This window comes from Mixophyes fleayi, chromosome 3 (genome assembly GCF_038048845.1).
Source record: "Mixophyes fleayi isolate aMixFle1 chromosome 3, aMixFle1.hap1, whole genome shotgun sequence".
Classification (NCBI taxonomy): domain Eukaryota; kingdom Metazoa; phylum Chordata; class Amphibia; order Anura; family Limnodynastidae; genus Mixophyes; species Mixophyes fleayi.
In genome coordinates this window covers 117,835,634-117,861,398 of record NC_134404.1, presented here as the reverse complement: position 1 = coordinate 117,861,398, position 25,765 = coordinate 117,835,634, and the positions used below count along the sequence as shown (strand labels likewise).

The window sequence follows — 25,765 nt, the reverse complement described above, 5'->3', positions numbered from 1 at the left end:
AGCCGCCTTCCTTAAGCGACGCTCAGTACCCGATGGAGGGGGGTACTATCAGACGCTGTCCCTGCGCCTCCTCGCTATGCAGGGACGGACGTCTGCTTCCGGCTGTTTGCCCCGTTGCCAAACAATGGGGAGGCTTCTTCCGGCGGCGTGGTGTGCATGTGCGCCCGTTGCCATAACAACAATGACGCGCAATTGGGCTTCCTGTCGGCGGTCAGCGCGTCTGACCGCCGAACCACTGCCCACCAATGAGGGATGGCCACTTCCTTTAAATATCCTGCTCTGACACCACTAGGGTGCCAGAGCAACTAGTTATCTAGCCTCCAGCTTTCCTGATATATATATATTCATTTAGTCTGTCTGATTCCTGTTACCGACCCGGCTCTCTCTGACCTCGCTCTTGGATCACCCTTCTGTCCTGCATTGTATTCTCCGGTTTGACCTCGGCCTGTTGACTTTTCTACGCCTTCTGATTCGGTACCTTATCTGCCCGCTTGGTTCCTGACTCTGCCTGTACGACCACGAATACCTCCGCCATCTCGCAAGTAGCTACCTGGGAGGGCCGCGACCTGCACGTCGTTCGCTGCAAAGTCCAAACCTCCTTGCGGGGGTCCCTGGTGAATACCGACGGCGTGTTAGACTCCGCGCCTCCTTGTGTAGTTGTGCCAATACTTGCAGGTGCTGATACCTCCCTCGTGACAAACAGCCAACAAACAGAAGTTCCATGGGATTTCTCAACTGTGTGTCCCAAGAATAAAGGCAGACGACAAACAATATTGGGTTTACTTTATCCCTTTTGTGTTACAGTAATACAGATAGCGTGTTAGCATGTAGTTGCAAACATTAAAAGTTCAGCAATATATATTACATTCAGTGTAAGAGTCTGCCTTTGAAATGTGGACAACAGGTGAAGGTATCCAGTACATAAAGATAAAGTTCATGGCACTCACCCACGATAAGTTCCCTTCACAAACATAGGATGGGATCACAATTTCTGTGCAGGTCCACTCTCTCACACTTTATGGGGAGCACATGCAGGATTGGGTGATCAGTTCCAAAGGCTTGATGCTACTGGTCGAGCGGAAAAGCAGATTTCCTCGACCTCAACTATAAGGCCAGACTCCAGGGAAAGAAGATGGTCTCCGAGTCTGTATATTTCTGAAAGTGACCCACAGCCTGTGCCACGGCTGTGATGACTGAGTTTCAGGTGAGAGTGGCACCTTAAGGTGGTCGATTGTGATGGATTAAAAATCAAGGCACGGAGAGTGGTTAAAATGCAGCCATACTGTATGTATTGCCTACCGGAAGTTGACATTCCTACTTCTGTTGACAATACAACAGTAAACCCTACCACTATAGCTTGCTGCTGAGGTGTCAGTCTTGACTGAGAATTTTTCTTTGTTCCACATTCACTCATATTCTCCTGTACTGACTATTACAATTCCCTTCTTATTGGTCTTCCTGTCACTAGACTATCACCCCAACAATCCATTTTGAATGCTGTGGTTAGACAATTTTCGCTCAACAAAGATTGTTCTACTTCTCCACTCTGCCAGTCCCTGCATTAAGTACCTATACTTTATAGAAAATTATTTTTAAATGTAAAATACTTCTAGCAGCATCTCATCATCACTGACTACTTGATCCCTTTCCCGCTTACAGGACTTTTTTTTGGGATGGCGCAGTTCTGTTGAATTTCCTACCTCATTCAACAAGAGTTTCCTCTAGCATCCAAATCCTCAAGTGTTCCCTTAAAATTCACCTTTAGGTAACCTTATCAAATTCCAGAACTATCTACTTAACCTCCATAGACTATTTTACCTGATAACCACCCCTGTACACAGTTCAGACAAAGCTTACTTCTCTCTCTATACTCAAACAACCTGCTGACCCCAATACCAACATTGTGGTTCATGTAGCTCAACTAAGCCTACGACTGCAATCTAGCTGGACCAATATGCAATGTGTGGTCTTGTTTGTATCTAATTGTAAAGTGCAGCACAGTAATTAATGCATGCTGGTGCTAAGTAAATAAATGTCAATAATAATAATAATAATAGAAAACCAGACAAAATAAACCTAGTAATATAAATCAGACAATTACAGTCACTTACCCATCCCAAGTGTAGGGATTCCAGCTATATTTACAGGGTTCAGATGGAAGGATGTAATTTTATTTAAAACAAAAAATTGTTTTTGCTTTTTAAAACAAGTGAATCCAACTATTAATGTACTGCTAACAGACTTTTCATGCATCCCTCTGACCTCCCCTGACGGTACTGAGCCAAAGCAATCACCTGATGACATCACTATATGATGAAATGACAACGTGTCTTGACCTGATTTTAAAAGTTTATGTTTATTATAGGTAAAGTAAATAAATATTATAGGTGAACTAAACCTAAAATTAATGGTATGTTGAATATGTATATTTCGATTTGTATAGTATATTTCTCTCGGTCAGGTAATCCAGACCCTTGGTGAAATGCATATGAAAAATTAGTTGGTCGTAGGTGTTTGATCCAGATTCTCATCTCATGTGGCTCTGAAGTGTTTACATTTTAACTTTGGATTCTAGAATGTGGAGCAAGGTTATCCCTTTGGATTCCTATTAGAGGAAAATTGTCATCCAGACTGTGACCTGTCTTAATACCAAATGTGAGTATGTTAATTTGCACTGAATGGAGTTCCTATATTCGGCTGAGAGTGTCATAACATCACAAACTGAGGATTAATTAAAACTACTAAACATGCATTAATATATTTTCAAGGAATTGTTTTACAGAAGTTGGCATAAAATCCAGATTTCAGTGTTGCACCAAATAGGGCACCATGGCTTTTTCGCCCCACTACCCAATCATCTCAGATCTCCATGGCCCAAAATCCCATATGCCATGTATATAAAATAAATAAATGTATTATACCAGTCATTGAAATGATCATAGATTTTTTTATACTTGCATGCTTATATAAGAAAAACAATGTGTTAAGATGATGAAATAAAGAACAGTCTGCCACTCTTGAATTTCTGACAGTCCAGGCTGGACCAGTGTGGCCCATCCGTAGATCCAGAACTAATAGGATACCTATTTATGGACTGATCAAATGCTAAGTCACAGGTTCGCCCTGGGTTATTGTTTTAAAACTATGGGGGCCTCATATATACTGGTGGGCTAGTTAATCAACGTGTGTTAAGAGTTGTTGCATAATTCCAGTCAGGATGATGGTTGTTGTTGACTGTAAACAGTTAACATATTATGCAGATTGTTCTCACCTTAACAATTGCTTTTCTCTCAGAAAAAGTCTCATTATTGTCACAGACCACTGGTCTCCAATGTATTAAATAAGTGTAGGGTTCCACGTAGTTTTCTGTAGATACATAGATAAATATATATATTTATACATAGGAGAGAAATAAGACACAGTTGTTGTCTACATGTATCTTTACCACTGCAAACCTGTATATATCAAGCACAATGGAAATGTTGGTTCATAATTTGATCAAAACACTTAAGTTCGCATCACAACATCAAGGATCCTCATTTCTCGTGAGACCTACTGGCAAATCCATGATATTCATATTAGCGCCAGAGATTTCTTTCGTTCTGTTGTTTAATACTGGCAAATCTATGCCTTAATCCAGTGGATCCCAAACTTTCTCAGTTCGAGGCACCTTTAGGGTCTTCATAATTTTTTCAAGGCACCCCTAAGCCAAAATAATTGTCAAGTAGGCTTATCACCGACACTGGCCACGGCACCCCTGTGAGATTGCCGCGGCTCCCTGGGGTCCGCGCAGTTTGGGAACCACTGCCTTAAACATTAAAATGCTGCTAAAGCATGTCAAGCTCCCATCACCGTTTGCCATCTTTCACCTACTGATAGTCACTGCCTTCCACAAGTCTTCCTCATCTTCCTTCCATGTTACTTATACATCCCAGCTCTAAATCCATGGATAGATCACTGATCTCTACATTCAGTTGAGCATTGGTTATTGGTTTTAAGTTTGAGCTTTTATTATGTGTTTTAAGTTTTAGATATAGTTATTGTTATAATAGTAGTTTTAGGTTTGTATTTCCTCATATGCTCCGGTCCTCTTAACCGGATTCTTTACTTATTCACCTATTGCGCTTAATTGTCTATAAAACTGGGAATAGTTAGAGATTTTTGGGAACTGATCTGATTACATGTTCTTACCTGATTTAGACAAGTTCAGTTTGTCTCTCAACGTCTTGAAACCATTTCAATTATATCATATCTGCATTATGCTTATATCTTGTTTATCTCATTGTCCTTTGTTTTTCTACTTGTATCTGTTCAATGCCACAATAAAAATATTTTGGGGGAAAATATGATGCTAAAGTCATATACACCAAAGAAGGTTGTTTTATTTTAACCACAAACAAATAATATTTAATAGTCTGGTTGAACAGCAGTTAAGGAAAGTGTTAGGCAGAAATAGAAAAGAAATAAGCTACCAATTGACCACATATGTATATTTCAATGCAGTGTACCAGCTACATGGCAATATAAATGCCCTATATATACAAATTTGCAGTCACAACTCCTGACAACTTTTTCTTTTCTTTTCTTTTTTTAAATCCATTTAAGACTTTTCATTTTTAAAACAAAAACAGCATGCACAAAAATCTCTTACCTGGCATTGGCTTCCAGGACAATTTTATTTGGATCTGATTATTGTGGTAAAAATAATATGCTTGCAAAGTGCTCTTACATCTAGTTTTGTATGATTTGGTTATGTCATTACATATATCCACAGCTGTATTCCGGTTTGCTGACTTCAAATCTTTACACAAAAACAGGAAAAAGAAAATGACAGCTGATCAGAACATGTTCAACTTATTTTGTTATGCATTAGTTGATATTCACTGCATAGTTGCCTACTCTCCCAGAATGTCCTTGAGACTCCCAAATTCCGGGTATGTCTCCCAGACTCCCAGGAGAGCAGGCAGTTCTCCCATATCCAGTCCCCGACTGGCCTAGAAGGACACAATTCATGGCGAAAAGCATAATTTTGACCACCCCGTGACAAAATGCAGCGATTGTCGCTGGGGCGGGGCCAAAATGAGGCAATTCAGCATGCCCTCCTACCACACCCCTCTTCCTAGATCTTCTGGAGGGAGCCAACACAAAGTAGGCATGTATGCTGTACAGTGAACATGTATGTGCCAGTTTGAGATCACTAATGTTCAGTAACCCACCTTGCTGTATAGTACTGAAAATGATCTGTGACTGTAGACTCTTCATTCTTTTCTGTCTCCAGTAGGAAACAGCTTGTATTTTAACCAGATACTCAGTATTAGGCAGCAGACTCTCCAATGTGAATTCACTATTTGCCTGAATGAAAAGAAAACACAATTTAATCTTCCACATGAAGCAGGTGACTGTATCTGTATATGAAGCTGAATTTCAGTGTTACACACCCCATCTGTTATCCTCCATGTGTTTGTCTTGCTCTTTGAATGCAGCTCTCCATTAGCCATACTGCTCCATGATATTCTGTAATGATGAATTTTTAAGTCTTGTTCTTGTGGAGCAGCCAGGTTATGTGCACGCTGACAGTACCATTACGAGCAAAAGTTAGGCTACCTTTTCTGAGATCAGTAGGGGCAGCAGGTGGCAAGGGATCTGCAGAAAGTAGGGAATATAATACATGATCATTTTTAATGTCAAACAGTATAGTATACAATAAAGCCAAGTTTCCTAATTTAGGCAGAACAGTCACTATTTGAGAAGACTATGCTGCCATCCTGCGTATCAGGATTTGTGTCCCTATTCAGGATGCGTTAGACGATATACCCACTAAGTGATTCATTTTCATTGCTACGTGTACTAGTTGCAGGCTGATCTGAAGGGGTGTTTTGGGAAGGGAAAAGGGGATGTAGGTTTCCCAGTCTTTTCAACGCCATCAATGTGGCATGGCCATGTCCCCCTTGTAGTATCACCTTCTTCTTGTGCCTCTCGATGGGGCACATACTCTGCCCTGAATTTTAAATCATAAATGTTGGGATGCTATAAGACATTAAAAAATGTATGAAAAACACAAATGCAAATGTAGCTCAAATTTAAAAATGTGAAAGAAAAGCAAAATTACACCCCTCTGCACCTGTCCTGATTTCACAGGGTCTGCTTTGTTTAAACTATTAACTAAATAAATAAATATCTAAAATCTCTAGAATGTAAACTATGGAATCTGTGGTGCTCAAGTAAGGGGTCCTCATGACATAGTGATGACCAGGCCCAGGCCCAGGTTAGCCAGCACAGGTCTGGTGCCGCTATGAAGGACATGCCCACAAAAAAGCTCCCCTCTCACAGGCCTCCAACCCTGTGCTCCAAAGCAAAGAATGCTACACCAGTGGTCCCACTATAATGCACTGGGGTCACTAAAAACCATGTCCTTTATACGATTATACCAAAAGAGTAAAAAAACACATATATGTTAAGCTGGATACACATTTATGCAATCATACTTCAGATGCAATGTCTCCAATGATTTCACCAACGATTGACTGTCCTGATAAGCATGGCGATTATGCATACACACTTACACAATTTATGTTCAGATCTGTGATCTTCCTCTTTGTAACCATTTGCTGAAAAGATCATCGTTCCCTCATCATCATTTATTTATTTATTTCTATAGCGCCATAAGTCCCGCAGCGCTGCACAGAGAACTCACTTGCATCAGTCCCTGCCCCATTGGAGCTTACAGTCCAAATTCCCTAACATACATACACACAGACTGACAGAGACTATGGTTAATTTATCAGCATCCAATTAACATACTAGTATGTTTTTGGATTGTGGGAGGAAACCATAACACTCGGAGGAAACCCACGCAAACACGGGGAGAAAATACAAACTTCGCACAGGCCATGGTCGAAAATCGAATTCTTGAGCCTAGTGCTGTGAGGGAGAAGTCCATCATTGATTGTGATTTTTAGGAAGTTTATAAAACCAAATCAACAGATGTGATGTGTTGTGGTATGATAAAACATGATCGTGGGATCGTACACAGTCTTGCAATATCTGACTAAGCAGTCATGAATCATGTGATCTGCATGATATTTGCATAAGTGTATACCCAGCTTTACTAACAGTGGTGGGCACAGCTGTCTGATGATCCGGTTGCCTGGTAACAGCAACTGGTGTCCTGTAGTCAATTGGTGGTGGCAGGCATTCGCTCTCAGCTGGTTGTTGAGCAATGGCAATCATTGTTTGCTCTCTGTTTAGTGCCATCATCTAGCCAATTGCTAGGTAGCAGCAGCTGCCTGGCAATGTTCATTCATTAGTTCATGTGTTTCTAATTATGACTTGCTAAGTGCTCTTTCTATCTCACTCTCTCATTCATTCCCCGGCCTTTATAGCCCTCTTACTTTCTTTCACCGGTACTGGTGGTAGTTTTGTCTGAACCAGTGTGCTGTGTCTGATATCCTGTGTAGACCTTCTGTTGTGACCCAGACTGTGTATTGGACCTTTTCTCATGCCCCTAACCTTGGTTTGTTGTTGGATTTGCTATCTACCTCTGCCTACCCTGACCTTGACCTGGTTCCCGTTATTGCTATCTGCTATTACCAGACTTGCTAGTGAACTCTGCCCACTCTGATCTCGGCTTGGATCTTGCTCTTGCCTGCTGCCTGCCTTTCTAAGCTCAGCCTGTTTTTATGTTTCCTAAGTCATTACCTGGCTCCTACCGTGTCTTGCCCACCAGACTTAGCAATATCTAGGCTTATTAAGCCCACATTACCATAGGTTAAGACCTGGGAGCAACCAAGTACTCTAGAACATCTGATAAAAGGGGACTGTTAAAGACCTCGTAGAGCATTCTAGGGGTTTTGTTATTTCAACTGATATTACCTTAACAAAATATACAATTTTATAATAAACTAAAAGACTAGTCAAAACCCTTGTTAACCCAACCCATAGAGCCAATAACACCGCATTGGCAGCCTCACAGACCCCCTGTTTTAGTAGAAACAAGTACAGGCACAAAAAAGTCCCACAGTTTTCAAAAGACAACTGCAGGGCTTTCAGATGATTTTTTTATTAAGCTCTTTGGACATTCATACAAAAGCAGGACCAGTGACAAAAACAGTCATGTTAGTAAGAAGCATAAGAGCCAATATATTTTGCACCTGGAATAGTACTTTATCAGGGCTTGTTGTTTTGTTTCATGAATTGACACTGCACATATCAATTAATTGTGCGGGAGTGAAGACACCTACTTCAAGCTTGGGAGTAGCCAGGTTATATTTTTGGCAATAGAAAAAACAGAGCAGCATTTTTAGCACTGGGGCTGTTTGGGGATTTGGGGGAGTGAGTCATTATGCCATTTTTTTTTATTACATAATGCACTCTTTTTTTGTAAATAATTAAACAATGTTACAGTGCTGGTTCAATGCAGCCTGGACCAGCACTTTGGTCTGTGTAGGGCAGGGGTGGGTAAACCTGTCCTCAAGGGCCATATCCAGTTCATGTTTTAGGATTTCTTTAATCATGTACAGCTGAGTTAATCTATTTGGCTGGGTCAGTAATTATCCCACCTGTTTCTACAGACAGAAATCCTAAAAACATGAACTGGATATGGCCCTTGAGGACAGGTTTTCCCACCCCTGGTGTAGGGAGATACTAGTGTTGTTATCGCTGCAGGTCCAACACCTGTACAAATCAATGGTAGAGTAGTAGTGTTCTAGAATTACACTATCACTGGTACCTGTTTCTTTATAAATGGGTGGGGCCAAAATTAGGACTGATTTGTAGTTTAATTAGCTGATGGTGAATCTATGTAATTTAATCTGAAAGATTTTGCACATCTCTATTCATTTTCCCTTCTATTGTGTAAAGAGTTGTACATTTACTTGCACTTTACAATGGGTTACTTTGCGTTTGTCTGAGTGAGAAAAACAAAATATTCAGTAAACTGAGTTTGTAGCCTTTAGTATACATATGTTTCCTCACCTCTAGTGGAGTGGAAGTGTCTACTTGGAGTGGTAAATCCTTGTGTCCCATGCACATTCACTGCTGCCACCTGGAACTGGTACCATCTGCCTGGCCTTACGTCCATCATGTTATAATGGTGAGCTGCTGTCTGTAAGAGAAAGACAGTATACTATTACTAAATGTATCAAACAAGAAACTGTGTTTAAAGGAAAATATATCCTCTGTGTATTTAGTGCTCATTTTAACTTTATATTTCACTGTAAACTTAGTAAAAGTTAGGGGTATAGCAGTGGTCAAAGTGGAAATTTAGAAGTGGTGGTATGAAAAATGTAATGGGAATGTAAATGAATGGAATTAGATAGTTTTACAGGGAAGGCAGTAGGAGAAGTGGCGTTTCGGCACTGCAACAACTGGGTATACATTATTCTGCACACAGGACCTTTATTTTCAGAATGTTTGTATTTATTAATATAAGATAATGTGCAAAGATAAAATGACACATAATGCACAGAATCATGTCATCCATGGGGTGTCACATAGCAGTGCTTGAACGGTGTTGTCCTGTCTCTGCTATAGATGCATCTATACGCTAGCTTTAAGGTTGAATGAATTTTTACATGCATGTAACTAAAAATACAGATGTGGAAATGCAAGTATGCAGATGCTTCATACACAAACAGGGCATCTTTACGTTTGGCTCCACTTTTGGCCCTGACAATCCAATTTATCACTATATGGCTATAACAATGATTTTCTGTTGCGGAATATCACAGTGATAGAAAATCATTTATTCCCTCCATTTACTGTAAAAGTATCACCGGCTGCTCAGCAATTTTCCCTCCCAAACCTATAATGTAATTATTATGTTTTAAACTCACTGCATACAGCACAACCAACTTGCTTATCATTATGTTTCCACCAAAGAAATATTTTTTTTTGTAAGATACTAGTGGAGACATGTATGAAAAGCAGAGCACAGAAATAATGTATGGCAATCCCATGGCAATCAATTGCATCCTAGTGATCATTTTTCTACAGCAGTTTAGAAAATAAAACAAAAGTGATAGGTTGATACTAGGATACAGGAGTTTTTCCTGCGCCCTAGTTTTCATAAATGTCCCTATAAAGGCTTTAATTATTGAAACATTCAAGTATTGCATTGCATTCCTCCTAAATATGTTCTTCTATCTGCCATCTTTACTAACCACAGCTATTGTCTGCCAAGGTGTAGACTGATCTTCACTGGGCTGAACACCGTAATTCCATCGTCTTTGCAGGATGTATAAAAGTGGCTCAGCAGAAATGTTGAATCTAGATTTCCAGACTATCTCCACACTTCTGTTTGTATGTTCATTAAATATGAATTCACTGTGTGGCTTCAATGGAACCCCTGTAAGGTAGAGAGAGGATAAGTCCATAAGAATATCTTTACTTCAATCATTTCTACATAAGATTTGTAATGAACTTAAAAACACAACAAAGGAGCTCTGATTGCTTTCTATAATGCTTTTCATAGCTAGCTTTATGTTAAAAACAATAAAATAATAAAGAAAGCTGACAATTGTTAAATTTCATCCCATAATCCTAAAAAAGGTTATTTCCTCCCAAGATTTATATTTTGCCCATTGCTGTCTCTTGCAAAATTGTGAAAGTGAAATCCCCAATGGAAATCCTAAACTTGTCCCTGTTGTTAGGAACCCCTCTAGCCGGTACATCACAACCCAGAGGCTGCTCTGCCAGTCACGTGTTCACTGGAGCCCCTAGTGGTGGGGACAGACTTGGCCACAGACTAGCAGAGGGTCGTGAAGTGCGTACCGGCTGGGGAGAACCCAGGAAAGCAGAGTGAAGTCCAGGCAAGGGTCAAGGGCCGGCAGCAGACAGCGAATCCAATAGACAAGCCAAAGTCAGAGGTCACAGGCACGGTAGCAAGGTCAAGATACAGGCAAGAAAGGTCAGGGTCACGAGCAAACAGGCAGGGTCCAAATCCAAGCAAGGGGGTCATACACGGGAAATCCAATAGAGTGTCCACGGGACAGGGACAATAGCAAAGGCAGGTACTAGGATCAAGCAGGTCAGCAGGACTGTGACAGAAAAGCTATAACCGGCAGTGAGGCTGCAGACCTCACTGCCTTAAATTTTGGTGGCCACCAATCAGAGCCCAGATCTGCAAACGCCCACAGGAGGTAGTAATCAATGGGCCAAGCCCCCTTCATTAATCAGCCCACAGGCTGCCTATTTGCGCGCATGCGCCCGGCTTCCAGCACTGCTGGGTCGCAGCGCTGCAGAAGAAGTGTCCGGCCGTTACCTTGGCGAAGGCCGGGCAGGAAGCGGAAATTACGTCCCAGTCGTCAAGGTGACGGCCGGGACGCCAGGGGGAGCCAGAAGTGAGCCGCGGCGGCTGTGAGTACTGCCGTGGCTCGTGACAGTACCCCCCCCCTTGAGTAGGGGTTAAGGAACCCCGACACCCAGGTTTCCTAGGAAATTTTTTGAAGAATTCCTTCAAATGTTTGGAAGCATGAAGCAGTCTTCGCGGAATCCAGGACCGCTCTTCTAAACCACTATTCCTCCATTGAACTAGGAAGTGCACCTGTTCCTGCACTCTCTTAGAATTGAGGATCTTATGAATGATGTATTTGTTCGTGCTCCGTGCCGGCGAACTCGAAGACTGGGATTGATTTGGGTATAACACAGGCTTAAGCAGAGAGCAATGGAATGTGTTAGGGATCCTCAAGGAACCAGGGATTTTCAATCTGAAGGCTACGGAATTAATCTTCTTGATAATGAGGAAAGGACCCATGAATTTATGCCCCAGTTTTTTGCAAGGCTGTCTGAGCCTAATATTGCGTGAAGACAGCCACACTTTCTGGCCCACTTTGAGGGAGCAGGTGGTACGGTGGCGGTCTGAATTTTTTTTTGCAAAAAATGAGGCTTGTCTCAATGATGACTGCAGTTTTTTCCAGATGACTTTGAGATCCCTGGCTGTGGAACGAATTTCCGGAATACCAGCGGACTTGAGAGAGTACAAGAAATTAGATCTGGGGTGAAAACCAAAATTGCAGTAAAATGGAGAGGTTTTGGTAGATGAGTGACATGAATTATTATAAGCAAATTCTGCCCAGGGTAACAAGGAGGACCAGTTATCATGAAATTCCGAAGTGTCACATCGTAAGAATTGTTCTAAGGACTGGTTAACCCTTTCAGTTTGCCCATTCGACTGAGGGTGGTATGCAGACGAGAGGCTAATCTTGATCCCAAGAAGGGTACAAAAAGATTTCCAGAATTGTGCTACGAATTGGGAACCACGATCGAAAACGATGTCAGTAGGAAGTCCATGGGGCCGGAATATATGCTGGATGAACAAAATGGCCAGATCTCGAGCACCAGGGAGCCTGGGTAGTGGTATGAAATGTGACATCTTGCTGAAGTGGTCAAATACCACCCCAGATGGTGTTGTGTCCTGCAGAGAGTGGCAGATCGACTATAAAGTCCATAGACAAGTGTGTCCAGGGTTTTGCGGGAATGGGCAATGGAAGCAACTGGCCTACAGGATGACTCCTGGGGACCTTACTCCTGGCACAACCCTCACAAGAGAGGACATAACTCTTGACATCAGCAGACAAAGATGGCCACCAGACAGTACGGGAGAGGATCTCCAAAGTCTTCTGTATTCCAGGATGTCCAGCAGTCTTACTATCATGTGCTTCTGCATGCACCGCCTTCCTTAAATGAACTGGAACGAATAAACATCCCCCCGGAGTATTGTCAGGAGCTAATTTTTGAAACCTTTGCAGCGTGCTGCTCAGGTCTTGGGTTAGCCCAGCATGGATCATGGAAGAGGGAACGATAGGCTCAGGACTAGTAACTGGAACATGGTGTGCCAAGAAGCTTCTGGACAGAGCATCTGCTCGGACATTTTTAGAACCTGGACGGTAGGTGATAACAAAGTTGAAACGGGTGAAGAATAGCGACCAACGGGCCTCTCTGGGGTTCAGGCGTTTGGCCGACTGTATATATTGTAAATTCTTGTGATCAGTTATAACAGAGATCAGATGTGTAGCGCCTTCTAGCCAATGTCGCCACTCCTCAAAGGCCCATTTGATTGCCAATAGTTCCCGGTTACCCACATCATAGTTGGCTTCTGCTGAGGAGAACTGACGGGAAAAGTATGCACATGGGTGTAGGCGGCGAGTATGGGGATCCTTTTGATATAAGATGGCACCAGCACCGATGTCGGAGGCATCAACTTCAAGAACAAACGGTACTTCAGGATCTGGGTGTCTAAGGACCTGAGCGGATACAAACGCTTTCTTTAAGGTCTCAAATGCGGTTACTGCCTGGGGTGACCAGTTAGTTGGATCCATTCCTTTGCGAGTCAGGGTGACAATAGAAGCCACAATATCAGCAAAGCCGCGAATGAATCTTCTATAATAACTGGCAAAGCCCAGGAACCTCTGTACCGCCTTGAGATTATTCGGTTGTACCCAATCCAGGATAGCTTGGACCTTGGTTGGATCCATGGAGAATCCCTCAGAAGAGATTACATAACCCAGGAAGGATACCTTCTGCACCTCAAACTCACATTTTTCTAATTTAGCGTAGAGGTGTTGTTCTCGTAATTTCTGTAGTACTTGTCTGACATGATCCCGATGTACAGATAATGATTTAGACGATATAAGGAAATTGTCTAAATAGACGACCACGAAATGATCAAGGAACTCCTGTAGCACTTCATTAATCAGATCTTGGAACACCGCAGGCGCGTAACTAAGACCAAACGGCATGACCAGATACTCGTAGTGGCCAGAATGCGTATTGAATGCTCTCTTCCATTCATCTCCTTCTCTGATACGGATGAGGTTATATGCACCACGAAGATCGATTTTGGTGAAGACTGTAGCACCTCTTAATTGATCGAATAATACGGAGATGAGAGGAAGGGGATAAGTGTTCTTGACTGTAATGAGATTCAATCCTCTGTAGTCAATACAGGGTCTTAATCCTCCGTCTTTTTTGGATACAAAAAAGCATCCAGCACCCACTGGAGATTTAGATGGCCTGATAAAGCCTTTCTCCAAATTCTCCTTAATATATTCCTGCATGGATTTGGTTTCTGGACCAGAGAGAGAGTACAAGCGTCCCTTGGGAAATTTTGAACCAGGAATAAGCTCGATCGCACAGTCAAAGTCACAATGAGGTGGTAAGGTGTCAGCAGCCTTTTTGGAGAACACATCCCAGAACTCATGATATTGTGAGGGAAGTTGCTCCAGAATAGAATGGATGACTTGCAGAGGCATGGTTAAACAGGAATGTGAACAAAAAGAGCTCCACTGGATAATTTCTCCTTTCACCCAATCCACAACAGGGTTATGACGGGAAAGCCACGGATGACCCAGAATCAGCGGGACTGACGGACAGTCGATAAGGAGGAGGGTTGTGGCCTCTGAATGGAGAGCTACTATGTTCAGTTATAGTGATGGAGTCTCCCAAACAATTTTACCTCCAGGCAAAGGACTCCCACCTAGGCCACAAACTGTAACTGCAGAATGAAGCTTCACCATAGGAATCCCAGCAGAACAGGCAAACCCGATGTCAAGGAAGTTGCCTGCAGCTCCACTATCAATGAAGGCCGACAGGGCCACAGAACTGGCACCGAAAGTGACTTGTGCGGGAATCAGGACAGCATTCTTTTGGGAAACAATTTGCAAACCTAAGTGGACCTTTCCCAGACATGCTCCTATTTCAGGTTTGTATGGACAAGAGCAGGAAAAGTGGCCTTTATTACCACAATAAAGACATAGGCCTTGTGACCGTCTCTTGTCTCTTTCCTCAGGAGGGAGGCGATACGCCCCTGACTGCGTAGGCTTCTCAACATCCGAGATGCCTCTTTCTCTGTCCTCCTCTCCTTGATTCTCCTGTTAATTTTAATGGCGAGTTGCATAAGGCTCTCCAACGAGGTGGGGGAAGGATACTGCACAAGTGAATCCGGGACGCAGCGCTACAGAAGAAGCGTCTGGCCGTTGCCATGGCGACGGTCAGGCAGGAAGCGGAAATGACAGCGGGAGCCAGAAGCTCGTGACACCTGTATGCACAAAATCCCTTCAAGGCTGTCTTGTTCACTAGTTGCACAAAGAACTGAAAAAGTAAGATACTATACACACATTATTATTATTATTGTTATTTTATTCAAGTTTCTGCTGCTTTGTGGTACAAAGCCAAGCACATATTCAAATTATTGCCTGTCTACTGGCAATTTCAGAGTTCCCAAATGTTCCTCCCTCCCCCCTGTACAATACAACCTACTAAGTACTATTGTTTCTGTTTGCGTTAATGCTGCTGCAAAACAGTTATTCCTTAGGGTGGTGTCAGATCACAACACTTGAATTCTGCGCCTATCCAATCAAGTGATGGTAAAAAAGATTCTATTTTTCTAAAATAGCTATAAATTACAGACCTTTAATCAGAGAATTTAAATTAAACAAATGAGTAGACATCTCCTTTAAATGTTCTAGAACTCCAAGTTCTGCACTGAATGAGAAGCAGTTATTACATATATGAGGCCAATGTTTATGATGCAGCATCCTTCAATGCTTGCCACACAGCTCACATGGATTGATCCTTTCATTAGCCTTAGGCAGAGACAGGATCAGTGTGGAATTTGGCCACAGATAAGTAGCGAAAATACATGAGAACTGACTTAGTGGTCAGCTCCCAACCAGGGCCAGACTGGCCATCTGGCACTTCTGGCAAATGCCAGAAGGGCCGATGGTCAGTAGGGCCAGTTTGAGCAGTCAGTCAGTGCACTGACCGTGCTCTGGACGGTCAGTGCGCTGACACGTCCTGGTCACATGTGCCGCGGGCAGCGCTGCGTGCAGCACATGTGATCAGTACAGGTCCTGGAAGGCAGCTGAAGAGCGGACAGGAGAGAGCTGAGAAGAAGCTGAGAAGAAGGTAAGTAAACAAAACCGGGCAGTTGGGGGAGAGCATAAAAGCTGCCAGACAATAACAGACAGGGTGGGGGGGGGGAGAACATAAAAGCTGCCAGACAATAACAGAGGGGGGGAGGAGAACATAAAAGCTGCCAGACAATAACAGATAACAGGGGGGGGGGAGTATATAGAAGCTACCAGACAATAACAGGGGGCGGGGGAGACCATAAAATCTGCCAGACAATAACAGGGGGGGGGGAGAACATAAAAGCTGCCAGACAATAACAGGGGGGGGGGGGGTGAGAACATAAAAGCTGCCAGACAATAACAGGGGGGGGACGGGACATAAAAGCTGCCAGATAACAGGGGGGTGGGGGGGGGGGGGAGAGGTGACACACAAAAAACGGGATAATATGATTTGGCCCACTATTGTGTGCAAGGATTTCAACTGGGGGCACTACTGTGTGGTAAAATATGATTTTGGGGCACTACTGTGTGGTAAAATATGATTTTGGGGCACTACTGTGTGGTAAAATATGATTTTGGGGCACTACTGTGTGGTATTATATGATTTTAGGGCACTAATGTGTGGTAAAATATGATTTTGGGGCACTTCTGTGTGGTATAATATCAATTGGGGGCATGTACTCAGGCATGAGGGAAGGAGGAGGATGTTAATATAATGTGGGAGGTAGGCTATTAATTTATTGGTGAAGTTTAGGTGGGGGCTAATTATTTAATTAGAGCTATTTTATTTGTGGGGTGATGTGGGTTAATTTTATATTAGGGCCTAGCAATTTAAGATAGGGTGATTGGACCTTTAATTTAATGATGGGGTGGTTTGGGGGCTATTTATTGAAAGTGGGGCTGTTTGTGGGGAAAAAATCTGAATATGAATTATTTAATGGCAGTGATGGTTGCGGGAAATAGGTATATTTATTAAACGTAAATGCTATTTCTTTTATTGCTTGGGTTGTTTGGAGGGAGGAAAATAGGTTTATTTATCAGCAGCAGCTATTTATATTAAATGTTGGGGCTGGAGGGAGGCCTAATTATAAAACATGGGTTGTATTGATTAAACACCAGGGCTAGTTGGAGTTTTCTAAATTGCATGTACCCATTTTTTTTCCAAATAGGGCCTCCAGCATTCCAGTATCCAGACAAGCAGCAACTGAACTAAAGACACCAGGAGCCAGAGGTGGTGAAACTAACAAGACAGGTAGGAGAGAGTAGGACAGTCTGCCAACTGTTCTGAATCTGGTGGGGAAGTCCCGAATTTTGGTGACTGTCTCGTTTAGTGAGATTTGGGCTGACTACATGGACAGTTGGGAGGTATGTCCCACTTCACACTGTACTGCTTGTGAAAGCAGAGCTGCGTGCAACTAACAGTATTGCACACAGTATTGCCTGTGTATTTGTCTAACATTTGTCTAAAATGATAGCTATGTTACATAATAGGGGCTCCCTGTCTTAAATACCCCAGGCCCCCCAAGAGTTAATCCAGCTCTGGTTAGCAGGAGGGAGCGGATAGCCGCTCCAAGTCTCTGGATAGGACACAGCCTGCAGAGCAAGTCGTGGAGCTCTAAGTCTCACATGATTTGGTAATCTTGTGAGACTAAGAGCTTCCCTGCTCACTCTACAGGAAGTTCCCACCCTGTTTGATGTCAGCAGCACCAGAAGCATAGATAAGTACAGCGGGCTGGGGTTGTCATAATGTGCCTCAGGGGTGGCGTGATAAATGTAATGTTTTATTTTAATGAATGTATCATTGCCCCATGTTGGCCACACCCACAACACAATGTGGTCACGCCTTTTTCGGTGCCGCCACGCAGGCCCACCTCGGTTTCTTTCCTGCTGGAACTGAGGTGGGCCTGTGGACTATAAATGCCAGGGCTGATTTTTAGTCCCAGTCCATCCTTGCTCCCAACCACAGTCACCAGCTTGTCTTACAATTATACTTGTTAGGTGGTAGTATTGGAGTCACACTCTGTGAAATCATGCTGAATGTCTGGTATTTCTGCTAATATTCTAACATGTATGGGCAGCTTAATGTAAACCTTAAAATAAATACTTTTTTGTCACTTTGTTATATGTGGATTGCCTTTATTAGATCTGTGCTAGATGCTAAGGTGATAAAATTACGTTATAAAAAGATTACCTTTAAACATATTAACTGGCATCTGGCAGGTGAAACCACATCCATTGGCACAGCACTTCTTTTTGCCAGGACATTCTCTGTCTGCACTACAGCTCAGTACACAAGCGGCTGCAAACCCAGATGCTCTATGTGGTGGGGGACAATGTCCCTGCCTCATCACTTGTAGAGATCTCAGGAACTCGCAGCTGGTCACACACTCATGATGGTTCTAAGTAAAGCAATGAAACAAAGTACACATCAGAATTTTATATTGCACAGTGATTAACAATGTTTATGTGTAATATTCAATATTCCATAAATTGGGCTGAATTTCAAAAGGATTGGTTTTGTTACCTTTTACAAAAATTAAGCTTCCTTTCTAGATTTTTTTATGTGCCCAATTGCAATCTTCAGGGTATATCCCTGTTTCCTTTGGACAGGAAAGTATAATCTAATGAGAACTAAATTACAGCTAGGGCTACATTAACAATAGTGTCCTTAAAGCTGTCAGGAACTGATTGCAGGGCACTATTAGTGTAACCAAGCCCTGTAGAACAGGTTTGCTGTGCAGTGCAACCCTGTAAAATAATTTTCTCTAAAGAGTAACTAGAATTTCCAAATTGTTTAGTGAAGGGTAACATTACACTGAAGAAGACTCGGGGTATATTTGCTAAACTGCGGGTTTGAAAAAGTGGAGATGTTGCCAATGGCGACCAATCAGATTCTAGTTATCATTTATTTAGTACATTTTAAAAAATGACAGCTAGAATCTAATTGGTTGCTATAGGCAACATCTCCACTTTTTCAAACCTACAGTTTAGTAAATATATCCCATGCACGTAGATGATTTACAAAGTTGCAGACCCGATTTGAGGCTTACTAATTGTCGAAGTCGTATAATTGGATGAACAAAAGTATATTGGTTAATATTGTTTTGCCGTGCGATTGCGATTCGTATGCCACGTAACACAGATCCGTACGCCACCTAACACAGCGCGTGGTGCGATCGCACGGTAAAATACGCACGTACACACTCGCATTACAACATTTAGTTATTTATATAATTCATATTCATGCTAGTCCGTTACACTGTAATTTATGAGCAGATAGTATTTGGTTTATTATTAGTTTATATAATATGATTATATGTACACTTCAGTGATATTTAAGGTTCAGCTTATAGGAAAGGTGTCATGTCTAATATCATATTAATCCACTTTACATCAGCAGCTGTTCGGTGCATTCGGCGAAGAGATCGCACATTGCATACTCTAGTTATTGATGTTAGGGAATAAACCTTTAATATGATATTAACTGTCAAATGCAAATGGACTGATTGTAATTGGAGTTTGGCGGGAAGAACAGAGCAGTTTGGCGGGAAGAACAGAGCTCATTCCCTGGAGATACCCCCACCTTTGGATTCCTTAGATTGAATCAGCCTATGATTTGTAACCCCCTGGACCCTCCTGATGCCTGGACCAATAGAAGCAATCTATTCCACCTGCATTGTTACACTGTATCTTTGTTTGCATATAAGCAGTAGCTCTCATGTAGTGTTCAGTCTACTCTGTTCACAGTATTCAAGGGTGAATTACTGTTCACTGGTGCCCGTGGTTAGCGCAGCGGTATGTATTTATCTTTTGGTATTGGCTGTACTGTACTGTATTATATTACAATTATGTATTGAATTGTTAACTTGTTATATCTGCTAAAATAAATCACTTTGTGCGTTAGAAACACAATACAATCGCTTGGGCAATGCTTATTTGAAAACGATACAATTACTTTAATACTAATGATCTGTTTTATCCTTTTATTAAAAGAAATGTGTACTTTCATGACATATATAATAACTTTATAGAGATGGGTTATTTCAAGTTTCCTGAATACAGGTAAAGAGTAGCCTGTGGAAACTACGGCAGAGCCAGGCAGCAGTGGTATGAACAAACACCTACAACATTTTGAAAAACCAGAAAGTTGGGTGATTTCATTTAAAAAAAGTTTATATCAGACATAGTTATTCTTAACAGGGAGGTGGAGATTGGGAATTTCACATAAATATATGACTGGTATAGTCATTGGGAACTCGCTGTATTCAGCAAAATAAGCATTCAAGCTTTTATATACTAACGCCTTGCACTTCATCCTGAAGCTAATTTTCTAGTTGTAAATTGAGTCAATCTGTATAAATATGGCTTTATGTTCACTTGCTTTTGCATATTTTATGTATATAGCAAAAAAACAAACATGTAAACCAGGTTACAAGTTAACTAAAGAGCAATTAAACTGTTGAACTAAACGTGAACATATGTTTAGCTCATGTCAGTGGATGACATTGGTAGAATGTAAATGCAATCTTCTTAAACCTCATCTTGTCTTTTCATCTGAATCTATACTAGCTAGCTGAATAAACATTAATTAATTTGGTACACACTTTTGACATACACATACAGATTCTACAATCAGAGGTTTTGTGACTCTGGGGTAAGTTTATCAAGCTGTGGGTTTGAAAAAGTGGAGATACTGTCTATAGCAACCAATCAGATTCTAGCTGTCATTTTGTAGAATGTACAAAATAAATGATAACTAGAATCTGATTGGTTGCTATTGGCAACATCTCCACTTTTTCAAACCCATAGATTGATAAATTTACCCTTCTGACTGCTAAAAGCCATTATAGACAATGGACTGGAAATGGGGATTTTACATAAATATAGCAGCATGAATTGAATAAGCTTTTATTGATTCTGAATTATCATCACAAGTAAAAAAATAAATAAAACATTACCTCACATTTCCTATGACACTGTTTTGACTTGGTGTCCAACTGCCCCATGCATGGTTGCAAGCACTGAAACAATATTAATAGTACTAAGAAAGTGAAAAACAATATTCTACTAGGTCACTTTTACCACAAAAATGTGATTATAGTGTTGCTTCCGAGCTGTAATACATTACCATAGCTCATTTCACAGGATTATTCTAAATAATTTTATTATAACCTATATAATATGTAATTATGACTTAACTACACAATTTATTTAATTTCAGAAAATTAAAACAAAACTATCATAACTTTATAAATCCTCTCTCAGATGAGACACTGTCTTCTAGGATTCACAAGTTAGTCTGGGTACACACTACAAAAAATTTCTCCTGATGTGTTATCTATAGTGATTTTACCAACGACTGACAAGTCACGATCAGCATGCCGATTCATGTATACACACACTAAACATGTTTTACAAGACTTACCTTCAGATCTGTGCTCTTCATCTGTCATAGCCATTGACTGAAAAGAGTGTGCCTCTGTTAACTCTATGGAGATCCTGCTTGTGAGTGCATACACACTGCAGAATTGGAACGACATCGTTCCATCGTTGAATGAGATTTTTAGTTCAGTTTAAAAATCAAATGATAATGATGCAATGAACTTTGGAACGATAATCGCTAATCATTGCGGTGTACACACTAATGCATTATCGGTCCGACAAGTCGTTTGTGATTGGCCCGATAATCACCTGAAGACCCTGTAGTGTGTACCCAGCCTTAATCTAATAAGCTTCTGTTTGCAGCCTAAAGTAGCCTTCCCAGTCCTTCCCACCACTATAATGTCTTCTCACCCTTAACTACGCAAGCAACATGGCAGGCCTGCTTAGTTTAATTTGTTTTGATAACCGTTTCACTGTCCTTGGAGGGCTGAGAAATGTTGTTGTTACCCTATTGTAGACCACTGAAGATAAAAGAACTAGAGCTAAGATAGATAACATATTCTCTGAGCCTCGTTATTTAAGAATAAACAGTACAATTCTGTGTATCATGTGATCTTTCTGCTAGTAACACACTTTTTTAACTTCGCATCCTTCATCAGTGAATGTGTAAAAGGACAATTACTCGCACAACAAAGTATGATCTAGGGATTAAAAGCAGATTTGTCCACTATAATATGCATGAGTACATCTGGTCATACATTCATTCTGTCTGCACTGTGAACAGCAGTTAAAGTCATTAATCAGCTTATTTTAGGAGAGGAAGCGATGACAAAATAAGTCTTTCCAGGAGTTTCTCTTCTCTTCGTTTGAACAGCACTGCAATGATGCTTGTAACAGATTGTACATTACGCCAATGTACATTCTAGACAACCATACTGACCTATTTAAGCAGTTTACAAACACTATTTCCCTCAAAGCTGTCCAAGTCTTGAGGACCAGTTCCTGTTACTGGACAACTTAATCAACTACATATGACAGAGCTGATAATAACATTGTACTTATTATATCTTTATAACTGCAATTGAAATGTTAATACCATACACCAGGAGTAGATTCTTGTATATAGATAGATTGATAGATATAGATCTATCTATCTATCTATCTATCTATCTATCTATCTATCTATCTATCTATCTATCTATCTGTATGTGTATATATATATATATATATATATATATATATATATATATATATATATATATGTGTGTATTTGAATATATATGTGTATATATATATATATATATATATATATATATATATATATATAGATACATATATATATATATAGATAGATCTATCTATCTATATATCTATATCTATATCGATCTCTAAATACACATACATATATATATAGAGATAGATATATATATATATATATATATATATATATATATATAGATAGATAGATCTATCTATCTATCTATCTATCTATCTATCTATCTATCTATATCTACATCGATCTCTAAATACACATACATATATATATATACAGATAGATATATATATAGATCTATCTATCTATCTATCTATCTATCTATCTATCTATCTATCTATCTATTAATCTATATATCTATATCGATCTCTAAATACACATACATATATATATATATATATATATATATATATATATATATATAGATAGATATTTGTGAATATAACACAACTCCTTGTCATACTGGATCAATCAGTTTAATAGCCATTGCACCTATTTCACAGAATGATACTAGCCGATTTTGATTTACTAGGTGCTGAGGTCACAATTCTTTCCATGGCCGCTAGTTTACAAATCTGACCTTGATGTGTTGTGCGTTTATTATAACAATTTTGTAGCATATATGGTTTAATATAAATAGGTTAACTATTTAATGAAGCTGAGCTTAAACAGAGGTATCCTCCTGTAATCTGCTGTGGTTTCATTCCATGTCTTGAAGAACAGTGATCTAACACATGAGATTATTTCCCCTCTCAACAACTCCTGCCAACAATCAGACTCTATAGATTTTTATCACATTCATTTGTATTTACCTGTGAGCAGCGCCGCTTATTCCCACACCATGTCAAAATGTCATCATTCTGTATAGGATAAAACCGGAAATGTATCATTTATTTGACCTGAAAATTTGCTACAATAGGAATAAATACTCGAGAATCCCTATAAAAATATAAACAATATGGTTTGTTTAGTTTGTATTTACATATCTCATATCAATGTCCCTCTGTTGGATGAACTATACCATATACCATTAATGGACAGCAACCTGATAGTTCGATCCTTAGTCGCTAAAGTGGACTACATGTTACATAGATAAAGACGATTCACCCCTACCATAATTATAGCCCATTATTTACACTGTTTAGCCCATTAAGTATCAATGCTATTAGTTCATGAAAACCCAACTGATCAATGGATGATTGATATATACTACTGGTAAATAAGCAAGAAGTTTGCCATCACTTTCAAGTCAAAGAGAAAAATACTTTTGAGCATGAAGGCGGCAGATGAGCCTCTGAGGGATGTAAACTACTTACCTGCACTATAGACACTTTCCATCACAAATGTTAAGCTCATCAGTAACTTTGAATACAGATACTATTTAGGTTAATTTGTGCATGCTGTTTAATGTTCCTATATTAATCCAAAATACGCTGTACCTCTTTCCTTTCAAAGGGCTTTTTTTCATTTAGTGCGTTGATTTCTGTGAATAAACTCCTACACTGGCTCCCCCTAGGGCAGTGGTGATGGGTTTTCATCATCATCATCATCATCATCATCATCATCATCATCATCATCAATATGTATTCCCTATGCCAGATTCCCTATGCCAAATATGAATAATACATTTTGTCTTTCAAGATACACTGATGTTGAAATGTTGTAATTAATAAAACCAGAATCATGATTAAATAGATTTTCCAAAAACAATTTCAGTTCATTTGTTTTAATTACATATAATCCTAAAGGCATATCCTCAAAATATGTGAAGAGTCTTCACCTGTAAACTTGTGTGACACATCCAGGAGCGCAGTGTGAACCACGGTCCTGGGGGTAAATGTATGAATCTCCGGATTCTTCATCTCCGGCGTGTTCAGCCTCTTCAGCGCTTAAATTTAAAGCGGCGCTGCATTGTAAAGGGAAACTTCCCTTTACAATGCAGCGCCGCTTTAAATTTAAGCGCTGAAGAGGCTGAACACGCCGGAGATGAAGAATCCGGAGATTCATACATTTACCCCCTGATGTCTGCCAGTCTCTTAATCTCAATGCAACATCATCCATGTCTTTTCTGTGTGTTTTATTGTTTTATTGTCCTTGTTTGTAGTTGTTCAGAACATTATATTAGATATGCAGCATCTTACACAAGTGTATTGTATCTGTATATACTAATCTTATGTATCCGTCTTTCACCATTTGAAATATTGCACACAGCAATACAATGTTACATGTGCAGAATATTTTGTATTCTCTGACAGTAATGGAAAAGGACAACTGACCCAATTACCTGTAGACTTGTGAAAGTGGCAGACAGCTGCGTGATGTGCAGGGCCAGACAGCGCGAGGTGCATCTGGCCAACATTATCTTCTTATCAATGTCTCCTCCATCCTTCTTCTCCACTCGCCTGCCTGCAGCAACAACTACAATGTAGTATACCAGCAAAAGTACCAAATTACCATTAAATAACACTCCAGCCATGCTCACAGGTAACCTCAACTCCTTCCCAGTGTTGTTCTGCTCCTGTATATCAGTCTGTAAGAAATCTGTGTCTGGGAGGGTGCTCCTTCTAATAGGGACACTCCCCCAGTCAGTCTCCCCCAGCTTCAAACAGGACCCCACACTACAGTCTCTGCAAGAGTACAGAATCTGTCATGTATCTCCTGCTGCTCTCTGATTGCTACATGTGGTTTCTGAAATGCATGATCTGACAAAGGGTCAGAGGACCAGGTGACAGAATATCTCTAGAGTTACAATTATTTCTATGTTTTGTAAGTTACAGAAAGAGTAAATAGACATATTTTAGGCTGCAATGGCAGCTCAACAGCATCAATTATTCTCATGTGACATATTGTCGTGTGGCCTCTTTAGATAGATCATCACCCCAGTTAAAGTTTGTCATTCCAGCTGTAAAAATGTTTGTATGGTTTTCTCCAAATCTCTACTTAATTTTATATACCATTTGCAGATAATTGTATCTCATATTTAGGGTCTGTATAGGTTTACCTTATATGCTCAGTTTGCTGTCATGGAAATGAGCAACAAAATCTGTACATGTTGTAGTAATGTAGTTTTATGTTAGTATCACATGACCTCAAACAACTTTGATTGTTAATGGTATAGTTTCATGAGCAGAGAAAAAAGTAACACATAGTTCCATACTTCCCAAATTTAAATGTTTTGTATTTGGTGTCTCTTGGTGCATGGCTCTGTCCAGGGCCGGTGCTAGGGTCCACGGCGCCCTAGGCATTTTTAAAAAAGCGCCCC

At 40.5% G+C, this 25,765-nt stretch overlaps 1 protein-coding gene across 1 annotated transcript in view; it reads right to left on the bottom strand.

The window, feature by feature from the left end:
• Positions 1-24,883, bottom strand: part of LOC142143942 (anosmin-1-like) — a 42,491-nt gene extending 17,608 nt beyond the window's left edge. Inside the window, 11 exon segments of the mRNA XM_075202232.1 lie at positions 3,272-3,366; positions 4,652-4,801; positions 5,217-5,352; positions 5,439-5,554; positions 5,557-5,643; positions 8,974-9,103; positions 10,161-10,345; positions 18,040-18,247; positions 20,807-20,869; positions 23,316-23,363; positions 24,788-24,883. Of these exon segments, the coding sequence (XP_075058333.1) occupies positions 3,272-3,366; positions 4,652-4,801; positions 5,217-5,352; positions 5,439-5,554; positions 5,557-5,643; positions 8,974-9,103; positions 10,161-10,345; positions 18,040-18,247; positions 20,807-20,869; positions 23,316-23,363; positions 24,788-24,862 (1,293 nt within the window). The 5' untranslated portion in view covers positions 24,863-24,883.
• Positions 24,884-25,765: the final 882 nt, after the last annotated feature.